The sequence below is a fragment of the Carcharodon carcharias genome, chromosome 9 (assembly GCF_017639515.1).
Source record: "Carcharodon carcharias isolate sCarCar2 chromosome 9, sCarCar2.pri, whole genome shotgun sequence".
Classification (NCBI taxonomy): Eukaryota; Metazoa; Chordata; class Chondrichthyes; order Lamniformes; family Lamnidae; genus Carcharodon; species Carcharodon carcharias.
The window spans coordinates 85,721,200-85,733,737 of record NC_054475.1 but is presented as its reverse complement, the minus strand read 5'-3'; the positions used below and the strand labels follow the sequence as shown (position 1 = coordinate 85,733,737).

The 12,538-nt window shown below is 43.9% G+C and overlaps 1 protein-coding gene across 4 annotated transcripts in view; it reads right to left on the bottom strand.

Annotated features, from left to right (window-relative positions):
• Window positions 1-11,967, bottom strand: part of LOC121282078 (sodium- and chloride-dependent neutral and basic amino acid transporter B(0+)-like) — a 59,773-nt gene extending 47,806 nt beyond the window's left edge. Inside the window, exons 1-3 of one of the 4 annotated variants that reach the window (XM_041195512.1) lie at window positions 11,666-11,967; window positions 11,272-11,425; window positions 7,321-7,452 (exon numbers count right to left, since the gene is read on the bottom strand). In XM_041195512.1, the coding sequence (XP_041051446.1) occupies window positions 7,321-7,452; window positions 11,272-11,425; window positions 11,666-11,734 (355 nt within the window). In that variant the 5' untranslated portion in view covers window positions 11,735-11,967. The remainder of the gene's footprint in view (window positions 1-7,320; window positions 7,453-11,271; window positions 11,426-11,665) is intronic. The other 3 variants (XM_041195511.1, XM_041195513.1, XM_041195514.1) reach the window with 3 other exon arrangements.
• Window positions 11,968-12,538: the final 571 nt, after the last annotated feature.

Here is a 12,538-nt window from a genome sequence, read left to right as displayed (position 1 = left end):
GGGTTTGCCAGGCTGCAATGGCACTGCAGATAGAGAATGGACTAATCAATGCCCTTCTGTCCTTTCAGGAGAAGACGAGTCATAACCAAGCAGAGAGGGCACGTACAGGTAGAAGCTCACCAGGTTCGAGCAGGATGCCCGAGGGCCAGAGAGCTGGTACGCTCCAAGAGCAAAGGGGCGTGGAGAAGTGAGGGTGTCAGACAAAGGTAAAAGCACAGTGCACAGAGATGAGAATTTTGGATTGTGCAGCCGTTCTAGTGTAGTCTCTTCAATGATGTGAGCCTCGAACCTGAAGTCCACATTGATCGTTGAAAGATGATGGCACCGTGATGCCGATCTCCATTATCTCACCAGGGTGCCTGACATGCACAGTGACTGTGTGATGACTTTAAATAATGACATGTCCTTGTTCTCCCTTAGATTCACCAGTGTGCACTCAATTGCAGGACCCCGAAGGGCCACCCCTGATGCCAGAGGGCCGCCAGGCTTCATCAGCACCTGCGCCACACCCACTCTCTGAACCAGGCACCAGCGCAGATACCAGTGCCTCGGTGGATGTTAGACCAATGGCTAAAATGTTGGTGCACAATGGTGAGGGCACTTCACACTTGCTTGAGGTGCAGATGGAGGCAGAAAGTGCCCAGGGCGCTGGCACTCGGAGGGCTGTTGGAGACCAGGGCGATGCTCAGTCAAAGGTTGATGATGAGCCTCTGGAGTCATCCATTAGGCAGCAGAGGCTGGATGTTCAGTGAAATATGTGGGAGGATCTGGTGATGATCTGTGAGGGTCTGTCTCCCATGGTCTCCATTGTGGAGGAGTTTCTGTGCAGTGTGAGCACTGCGTTGACCCTCATGGCTGAGCGCACTGCCTCCTCTATTGAGAGAATGGTGACTGTCATGGAGAGGCAGCTCCAGGAAAAGAATCAGGGGTTCCTGGGGTTGCACTCGGTCCTGCAAGCCCTCACACAGGCACTGACCTCAGGTGGTCAGTGCCAGTGTGGGAGATGGATGAGGCACCCAGTATCCAAGCTTGGTGCCCGTCCATCAGTGGCAAGCAGGGAGGTCCAGAGCAACCTCATGTTGGTGCATGAGTTGCTTGTCATCTCTGTGGGCCCCTCTCAGGGCACTTTGGATGACAGCAACAGCTCCTCCACCCCTCTGCCAGTGACTGTGTCATCTGACAAGGCTGCAAGACTGGGGAGATACCAGTCACGGCACTGGCTGCTCCCTCCCAGACGGGCCCAGCACAGGTTCCATGGGCCAAAGGACGCCTGCCAAGGTGATCAAGGCCAACAGGACAGCAGAGTGAGCAGGCTGTCTCCAATGCCGGTGCCAGTGAGGGGGGAGTACCTAGGTGTGGCACTCGTAAATGTAAGTTTAAGGCACCATGAACACAAGAGCAACAGGTCACGGGTGATCTTCTGTCCTGTTATGTTTGGTTGATATGTCTGCTGGTGTGGACATCAACATCAGTAATGGTAATGGCATTATGCATTCAATGTGACAATAACATTAAATTTGCTTTGGTTGTGATGGACTGAGTACGCTTCAGCTGTTTTTTTTCTGGTGCAGGGTACACCGATATCTAATGCTGGACGTGAGTGGCTCTGAGCTTTATTGCAGAGGCACTGAGTGGACTTTGGGTTCAAAGGAAGGGTCATTTCAGACATCCAGGATGGAGGTGGCAGCCCTGGCATGAAGTGGAAATAGATCTTTGGTAGCCTAGCTGAAGGAACGTTGGATTAAGGCATCCTTGGTGTCCCTGCCTCCCTGGAGGTTACTGAGATCTGTCTCCATGCCCTAGGCATTCTCCTCACCGTGCTCTTCTCATCAGTACTCACTACTGGACTCATCCTCTGTGGCCTGTGCAGCTGTGTCAAGATCCTCTTCCTCCAGTGGGTCCCCCCTTGCCAGTGCCAGATTGTAGACAGCGCAGCATGCAACCACTATCAGTAACAGCCACTCTGGAGAGTATTGTAGTGCTCCCTCTGAATGGTTCAGGCATCAGATGTGCATCTTGAGAAGACCTGTGGTCCTCTCTACCACCACCCTCGTGGAGGCATGATTTCTATTATAGTGCTGCTCTGCCTATGTTCTTGGGTGACGGAGACGTATCATAACCCACTTCTTCAATGAATAGTCCTTGTCACCCAGCAGCCATCCATCCAGCCGGGCTGGAGCACTGAAGAGACTTGGCATCTGGGAGTGTCTCGGGATGTAGGTGTCGTAGGAGCTGCCTGGGTACCTTGCACAGACTTGCAGAATCTGTATCCTGTGGTCACACACTATCTGCATGTTCATGGAGTGGAAGCTCTTCCTGTTGACAAAGGCACCCGGCTGACCCACTGTTGCCTTGATAGCCACACGTGTGCAGTCGATGGTACCCTGGACACGGGGGAACCCAGCAATCACTGCAAAGACTCTGACTTGCTCAGCCTGGCTAGCCTTGTCCGTACTGTAAAGAATAAATGTCAGGACCTGCCTGAACAGAGCATCTGTTACCAGCTTGATGCAACTGTGGACAGCTGATTGGGACACTCCTCACAGATTTGCCCACTGACGACTGGAAAGAGCCAGAGGCATGGAGGTTGAGGGCCACTGTGACATTCAGAGTCACTGGCATGGGGTGTCCACCCACACAGTCGGAGCTGATTTCAGGCCCAACCATCTGACAAATGGAGGTCACTGTCTCTGTTGAGAAGCGGAGCCTCCTTCAGTATTGCACCTCAGACATATTGAGGTAGCTGCATCGCTGCCTGCAAACCCTGGCAGCAGGATAGCGGTGCCTTCTGCGGCCCCTTCCGCCTCAGACTTCCTGCTGGCCCTCCGTCCATTGTGCCTGCGCCTCTCCTCCCACAGGTCACTCCCCTGGAGGCTGAATAGGGACACGTGGCCTCCTCTCCTTTCTGCCCCTCTCTTCCTCCTCAGAGGAGCTGCCTCCAGCGGAGACCACAATCTCCTAACCAGGGTAAGGGAAGGCTGTCTGATATCTGGAAGGGTCCACATGGTCTGAATCCTCAGGAGCCTTGAAGACACCAATAAGTCCTGAAATAAAGGCTGGAAATGCTAGCAACGAACAGAGATGAAGCTGCCAAGTACCAATAGGAACCAATAGCAAACTATCTCCAAGACCCCTCACTACTCACATTGACAATGCTGCACGCCTTTTTATCCCACTCTTGGGTGAGGTTTAGCAAATCGGCGGCTTCCTGCCTGCCTGGTTTGCCAGTGTGATGAGCACAAAATCCCACGGGTAGCATAAAATCTAGCTTAATTGCCTTTTTAATGGCTTTAACTGGCCTCGTAATTGATGGTGGGCGCGGCTTCAACTCCCGCACACGCCCACCAAGCAAAATATCACGCGAGTGCATGATGACGTCGGGATGCTTGCCTGACACCATTAAACGCTATTTTATGCTAGAGCAGGTCGGGCGGGTGCCCGCCCTCTCAGTGAAAAATTTTGCCCATTGGTGTTATTGAAGGAAACTTTGTGAGCAGCTTGTAAAAAGTTGGCAGAAGAAGGGGGCACACTGGAGAGAGGTAATGATGACTGTACCTGGTGAACAGTCCCTGGTCTTGCTCCGCCCATTTGGCTGCTTCAAGGGTCCACAGAGAGCCCAGAATGGGAGTTATAGAAATGTCATTTTCTCCAGTACTGACCAGCATCAGGTCTTCACAAGAAGGAGCCAAATCTTCAAGTTAGTTCCTTCCTTTATGCAGTAGGTTCAGTAGCAGATTACATCCTCCTAAGGCAAGGGGTGCAAGAGTCCACTGCAGACTTTAAGTCCTGTCTTAAAGACTTTGACGCCTATTTGAGCCCGAAGCAAAACTTAGTAATTGAACAAGCATGTCTTAATCAGCAGTCAAAATGACCTGGGGAAATCGATTGAATTATTTCTAACCAACCTATATCACTCAGCTAGTTCTTGCAGGTACCAGGTGCTGATGGACGACCTAATCTATGATCTCATAGTCATGGGTGTCCAGGACGCGAAACTCTCTGACTTTCTGCAGGTTAAAGATTACCTGAAGTTGGATCAAGTGGTCCAGTACGCGAGGTAGGTTGAGCTGAGAGCATTTAATCGGGCTATAATTTGGGGCAACTCCGAGGCTTTACATAATGCCGTAGGCCCATGGGCAGTAGCCCTCGGTCACAAGAAAGCCCATCAAACCAAGCAAAACAGTGGGAAACTCCACGCTGGCAGCCATTTTGAGATTCTTGCATTGTGGCATGAAAACCCAGCATAGAGGCCAAGACTATCCAGCAGGGGGCACTGAAAGCTTCCAGTACGGCAAAAACCAAACATTTCAAGTGTTTCTGCAAATCCAACAATTTTAATTGAAATCAAAGGTCAGAAAGTATTTATGAAACACACTCCTTCCAAGAAGTGGAAAATCAAGAAAAAGACAAAATTTTGGAGTTCCCCGGGAGAGTAGATAGTCTTAATCGGGACTATTGGTCAGTTAAAGTGCAAGTTCAAGGCTTCTATACTACTTTTAAAATTGATACTGAAGCTGCTGTTAACATATTAGCAGATGACCTCAACTGGCTTCAGCCAATGATCCTTCATCTATCAGACATCAAGGTCCAGGCGGCATAGGCCTCCCAATTAAAGGCAAGATTATTGCTCCACTTAGTTACAAAGGGTGACAGACTATTGATTCTCTTTATGTTCTTTATAATCACCGTACATCCCTATTGAGCGGTGATATTGGCATACTTCTAGGAATCGTTGAAAAACCATGTGACGCCCATCATTTGAATGACTCATTGCCTTTTATGCAACGATCTTCAATTTTTTATTGAGAATCAGTGGAAATTCAGCCTTCGGAAGCTGAGGAAGTTTATACACTCAGCAGTAGGTTCCTTTCTTTCACAGAGGCATCACCCACTACACCCAGGGCAGAGATTGAAATTATGAATTTCTCAGTTCTTCACAAAGTAAGGCCAGAGGTGGAGGATACAGAAGGAGCTACAGCAGATGGTGAGCATCCACATGAAGAGCTGCGGAACCTGATTTGGCTCTTCCTAGAGAGTGATGAGGTAGAATCCCTTGCAGCACTGTGTGATCCCTTGGAAGTTGAGGTCCTAGAGAATGATTCATCTTTCTGTCTTTCCCATTAATGGATGCAGCTTATGTAGCCTCTGTTGTCTTTTTAGAGGATACAGCTGCATTTTTAGTGGCTGAGCAGCATTCCGATCTTAGTTCCACTGAATCTACCGATGTATTGCTTACCTTATCTCCTGTTGTCCATGAAGTGTCTTCCACAGAGAAAGCCTTGCCTGAATCCAGGTCAGAGTCCATTGAGGATCACACTGTTAGAGAGCTGGGACCTTCCCAGGGTGAAAGTCCATTGTCACCCATACTTCAGCCCCAGTTGGAAATGTTCTTCCCCCCAGAGCTAGAGGTCAGCACAGAGACTGCAGCAGAATCTTTAGCACTCCTGAAGCTGCAGAATCCTGAACAGCAACCATGAGTTAATTGTCTACAGGAAATTCCTCTCATTACAGAAGGTGACGCTGTCTTGTCTCCATATTTCCAGTAATTCTTCCCATTGCCCATGGTGGAGCAACATCTCACTGAGAGAAGTGTGGATCTCTTATCACTGCCTACAGAAGGTAGACAGTCCTCCTGAAATATCACTGGGGAATCATCATTTCTTTTCCTGAAGTTGATTGTTTTCTCCTTCATCGTCTAAGTTCATTGATATCACAGATCTTCAATGTATTTTCAGTCTTTGATACAGCAGTGGATGATACAGCTGTGACAGTCTTCCTGGAGCTGAAGGTCATTCCTCTTCTGAAGTTTCTTCCCAGAGTCCTTTGAGGGAACAAAAAGCTTCTCAGAGTTCCCTGAGCTCTTCTCTTCTAGTCCCAGAGAGTCCACAGGTCAATTCTCTTCAATTTTCTCCTTTGGATTAGTCTTTCAGTGAAAACTCTTCATTGTCCTTACAGTTCAGTCATCCAGCAACCTGCACTCAGTTTCCCAGCTATGCTGACAGCAATGCTGCTGAAGTGTTGTCCTATTCTGTAGATGATGATGTTCTACCAAATGCAGAAGAAATCTCTAATGCCTCCAAGACTGAGGGCTGAGAGTACTGAGGGAAATCAAATCCCCCAGGACTGTGGCTTGGGGAGGGGAAGAGTAGGAGTTGGAGTTAGGTATAATCTGTAGCTGTAAAAAAGGGAGCTACAGAATTGTAATGTAAATAGTTAAAGACATGGTTTAATGTTGTTAAAAAGGATGGTACACTGGGGGGAGGTGTAGTATAAAGGGTTAATAGATGAGATATGTATGACATTGACATGTCTCTCAAGATAGAGAGGTTGGAATCATACGTAGGAGCAATGTGCCTACTCTGTAACCTGTTTAGATGTAGTACTAATCAACTAGAGTTAAGCAGATACCAGAGTATGTCTACAGTCTGTCTTAGAACCAAGCTCCATGCCCAGATCCCAAAGTAGAAGGACCCATCTCATAACTGTAAATAATAGATTAGAAAGGCTAACCTCAGCTGCCTGATAAGGAAAATATTTTCAGAACATTAATGATCCAGGATTTGCTGGAGTGGGGCATCTCAAAGCAGACTTCATTTATCAGACATTTCACCTGCACCCTTCAGCTTTAAAGCTTTTGCGCTGTACATTGCTGGAAGTATGAGTTGATGATGGTGCCACTAGGGTACCAAGGCATTTGAGACCTTGGTGAATGCTGGGGCCAACAATATAGCTCCTTACTCAATGAGATTTAAGCATTGAGAATGAAACAAAATGATGGAAAAGGAAATAGGATAAACTATAGTCAAATTAGGTAAAGAAAGAGAAATAAAGTGAGGGAACAAAAGGCTGGTTGAAGAATGAAAGAAAAATAAGACAGAAAGGAAAAGGAAGAAAAGTAAAAATATTAAATTTTAAAAATCTCTAGGAACAATTTATTAGCTACAAGAATGAGGCTCTGCAGCATGAAATGTTTCCTATTTGGGTCGGAGAGGGTGAGTGGCATTGCAGGACATAAATATCCTTTTTAAAGCAGTAATTAACTTTCTGTGGCTATTTTAGTGAACAATTAATGTGCAAATGCAGCAATTTCTCAAAACTCACAACATGGCTGAGGGCAAGCCATTGGTTCATGCAACTTGTGGTGATTTGTAATACATGGGGTTTCTCTTTTTCACTGAAAACTGCTGAATGGTTTCCACATTAAATACCCTCTGCGCATTAGACTTGTTTTTCTGCCAGCAAACTCTGGGTCAATATGCCTTAAGCACCATTACTCATTTAAACTGTTGCTGAGCTTGTGTTGCTGAATTGAGCATTAACCTTTCAGGATTGGTACGGCTTTCCACACTGCAACAGGTCCACGACTAGCAAACTGCCCAAAAGCACATTCGAGGAAAAACAGAGGCATCCCTGCAAATATCAACATGATGACGTAGGGGATGAGAAAGGCACCTGAAAAATAGAACAAAGGAAATTGAAACAGAACGTTTCCATTTTGGGCTGACCAAATTTGTTTGTGTAAATTTGGTGTGGAAACTAGGAAGCCCATTTCAATACAGTTTGTCTTTGTCTTTTGATCCCATTATAGAGTATTCCTTTCTTTCTCCCTTCTCCCTCCCCCCAACCCCCACCCCTGCCACAACATAGACATCACCTTAAACTATTCAATTGTTTCTTGACTTTGAACAGGGTCTAATCCTCTTGCATTAGTCTCACTGGTGGGTCTGAAGTCCACAAAGCACAATCACTATGACCAAGTGACTTTAAAGGAATTTTAGAGTTGATTGGAAGCGGAATAGGGTGAGAGCTTCCCAAAAGGAACTTTTTATGTGGATTTGATAGTGGGCGTAGCACTAGTATTGCAGCACTGCATTGTGCCATGCCCACAGGTTTACCTCACTTCAAAGGTTATGTTGTAGCATCAAAAAGGGCACCAACAAGTTAAAAACAAAAAAGATCCAAATGCGGAGAACCCTGAAAGGCAAAGAAGGAAAATTTAAACAGGCAGCAACACAGGTTCCCAAACATTAACTGAAATTTAAGAACATCGTTAGACCTGGATTTAATTGAAAATAAGATTGATTTGGTACAGGTACAAACTTCCCTGAGTTGTAGTCACCTTGACAAAGCCTCTATTATTATACTTGGAATTGCTCCAGTTGGGATTTGATCCAATACCCAGAGAGGACAAAGCCACAGAAAGAGTCTTTCAGTTGCACTCTTAATGAAATGACCAGGTAGCTAATCGGATTTTCTGTAAACTAGTTTGTAGGATTCAAATTGTTTTCTTTCCCTTTCCAATGTCATTATGATGACTCATCAGAATGACCGATTATAAGATCTTATTAGGGGCCAAAGTTTTCTGTAATTTACAATTACTTGAAGATGCTAAGGAGTGGAATAAGAGAAAGCAACAGAAGACTATCCTTAGCACAGCTCTAAGGATTGCAGTGTGCCAATCCTTTCTTAGTATGTACTCCCTTTACCTCTCCTATGCCACCCTCCCACTAATTCCATTGTAAAGTGTCTGCCAGAGACCCATAACTTAACCTGGATGACAATAAATCTAATTTTTATTCATGGACATCTTGGAAAGCCTTCAAAGCATAGCCTGGCTAGGCCATATGAAGGCCTTCTTAAATACTGAGCTCTTTGCACAATTCCATTCCTGTAGAGCTAAGAGTGAATGCTCCACATCAGATGTAGAATTCCTAATTTAAAGAAGGCGATGTTTTGGATATGTCACAACAATGAACGTTGACAGAAGTGAAAAGTACAAAGGAGTTTTGTAACCTGTGCCATGGGTTCAGAAGGCATTATCAGACATTGCAATGGGATCAGATGCAGTGGGTGGCATGGCGGTGCTATAGGAAACACAGATTATGATGCATTTTATCAAAACAGAGTCAGCAATCTGGTAATGGTAGACGGACATTGAATGAGAAATCTCATGCTCATAAGGAGGACTATGACGACATGTGCCTCCTGACTCATGAAACCCTGCATGGCTGTCAACTATGTGATATGCGCTGAGGATGATGAGGAAAGCCATATTGTTCTCTGTGTTTATGCCAAATGAATTATTGCAAATCCAAGTTTGCCATAGATATCTTCTCAGGCTTAGTGATGTCAGTCTCTCCTGTACACAGTCTGAATATTTTATTCTGTAAGCATTGACTCACACTGTCCCATATCTATATTTATGATGTTAATGTGCAACAATATTGCCCTTGTGTGACTTTAATCGTAAGTTTGTATCTTTTGAGATATGTAGTTCAATTTCCTCAAACACTTGCTGAGGTAAAGCTTGATACAAACTGTTATTTAGAGCAATAGTCAAATTCACTTAGGTCAATTGATACAACATATTTTTGCATCATAATTCAATATTACGCACCGCACTTCTCCAAATTGTTGTGCAATCCTACTTGGTTTAATTTTGCCTCCAGTATTCCTGGCTTTATGAGTCACTCTAAAACTCTGTTTAAGCCTATATTGCCCTGAATCCTTCCCCTTTTAAAAAGCATCTTTCTTTTCATCTTAACCAGTGCAAAGGGTTTTCTAACACAGTGGACATGAGCATTTTTCCATAATCTAGGCAAGTTAATGATCAGTTTATGTTTTATTCTCTGAAGAAAACACTCAGCATATGCAACCACTTTTTAGAAAAAAATCTCATGAGAACATAATTTGCTTAAAGTAATAATTTGTTTATACTTCATCCATGTTTTTGGCACTTGGACAACTGATGTTGTATTTTCTGCACAATTAAATAATGAACAGACGGCATTCTATATTAAATGTCGTTTTCTCATTGCCATAAATAAAACACTTCAAACCTGAGCACTCTTACAAGTTCATGAGCACTTCAGTAACAATGAATAATAAAAATAAATTTTTCGATGAAATATTTCATTTCATTTTCAAGTTAAACATTAACCAATACTCAACAGCGCAGGTAGCTGAACACCGTGGGTTGGTGGAGTTTGAATTCGTTCTTGCAATGTGTATGTACGTTTTGTGTGAAGGACAATAAAAAATGGCTATAAAAGGTGTAATCAAATTTAGATTTTACACAATCTGATCTGACACTTCAGTGTAGCTAGTACAAAGGGAGAACTGCACCATTGGACATGCTGTGCTTGGGATGAGATGTTAAACTGATATCCTGGTTGCCCTCTGATGTAAAAGACTCCATGGCACTCTCTGAAGAAGAGCAGTGGCGTATTGCTGGATTCCTTGCCAATGTTTATCCCTCGGCCGGCATCACTGAAAGAGGCAGTTTCAAAGGCTATTGGGGTGGCAGGCGGGAATATGGAGTTGAGGCCACAATCAGATCAGCCATGATCTTATCGAATGGTGGAGCAGGATCGAGCAGCCAAATGACCTACCCCTGCTCCTAATTCATATGTTTGTATGCAGATAATCTACTTTTTTTTAAATCTCATTGCTTTTTTTGTTACCTTGTCATGCACAAATTGGCTTCTGCCTTTTCCTGCAACAGCAACAATGCTTCAAAAAAGCTGATCAACTCTGAAGTGTTTGAGATGTTCTCAGGTTGTGAAAGGTGCCATATAAATCCAAGTCTTTTTTGTTAAATGTTGATGCTTTTATGCCATTAAGTTAAAAATGGCTTTTGCAACAACAACATGAACTTATATTGTGTTTTTGACAGAGTAAAACTCCCCAAGATCAAAGTTCGTTCCACTTTGGAATCAGTTTTAATCTTGATATACATTCCAAGGTTATCATTGATCTGGAGTGCTTCTGCAAAACACTTCAAATGAAAACCAGCTTTGTGTGCAACCACAAATATTTAAATTTCAAGCAAGACTGTGCCAAAGATATTCCCACTTTGTGCAATATATTTCTAATTGACATTGGGTGTTGTTTTCCTCTTTAGCTCAACACGTTGCTCAATTAAGTTGGTAAAGATCACTCTTTCAAATGATTCAAAGATAGTGAAAAGTAATAAATCAGAAAGGATTATCTCAATTCAAAGGAGCTGTTGCAATAATTTCTTCAAATCAGTGAATTCCCCTATGTCTCCCAGCTCATTGGCCTCACCCACTTACCCAGCTAAAGTCAGCAATAGAATCCATTAGCAACAACCACTTCACTGTACAATTAATCATCCCTGACATGAACATTTTTCAACACTGTACATTTGCCCAACGATTCCCTTAAATTCTGGTGGTCTTACATTCATCACTCAAGTATTCACTTTATTTCCATTTTCTCAGCCCTATATTTTGGATTTCACTACAGTACCTCCTCCATTTCTGTAAGCCAGGTAAGGGAATCTCCAGACATTGCCCAGACCCACAGCATAACCGATCATTGAGAGCAAGTAGTCAGCCTTCGAGGACCAGTTGCCTCGCTCGACATTCTCGTCGCTCTCACCCACATGTTCATTGGTGACAGCCTGGGGGAGAGAGAGGAAATGGCTGATTCTGAAATCAGACTTTCTTAGACTAGAACTCAAACAAAAAGTACAGTTTTCACCCACTACAGGAACACTGTGTTGTTCTCCATTTAGATAGTTTGAAAACACCCTGAACCCCACAGAGTGACTCTGCAATTCACAACAACCAAAATCCCCAAATCATCAGCACCTCTCAGAGTTTTACATGAGCTCACTGTCAGGTTTTGATAAAATACTCACCGTGTCCTCTGGAGAGTGTGTTTGATGGTCACTCTGTGAGAATGCCAGAGCTAATTTTCTCTTGCCCATTTTTAAACAATGATGAACAATTCTTCTATATCTTGTCCTAAAGTCTTCAAACTTTTGTGGGGCTGCAGAACGCTGCTTAAGGACAATTTAGCTTCTCACCAGTTAATGACTCCTCCACAGTCAGAAGCGAAGTTCTTTATGCAATTTTAAAGGGGTGTAACTCTGTTTAATTAGGTCATACTGACACCCAAGCTCCCAGAACTTCCACTGTTAATAGATTGATCTGCTATACGAATTGGTTGCTTTTGCAGATTATATGTTTCTTTTCATCTATTATTAATTCTATGATCATAATGTACAGCTACAGGTTTGACAATGGAGACATGTCAATAGTGTTATGATAGTAAAGCTCTGCACCTGCCCACTTACAAAGAGCAGTAAGTTCTTGTTAACATTTGAAACTTGAAGGCAGCTGATTAACATAGCTGAGCTCTTGCGTAAACCTAACCTCAAAAACAGCTCAATCAATGAGGCATTGTCACAAGTTAGTTAGGTTGATCATCTTTCTCCTCCAAATACTCTCATGCTAAGTACTAAACGTCAACTGATGTCAGTTCAGCTCCACCTATATTGCATAATGGAAACGTAGTATTAACTGGTACAGGGTTTAAGTACTGGAGTCTGATAATTACTGGGAACAATATTATCAGGACATCCAGTATCAATCTCCTTTCTCCACCATCATACAGGAAGCACTAAACTATGTGAACCAAACAGCCTCCTTTTAAATAGAGGAGAGAGGAATTTGACTGAAATTGAGGGGAGACCAAATTGAGGTCTTCAAAATGATAAAGGAGGATAGAC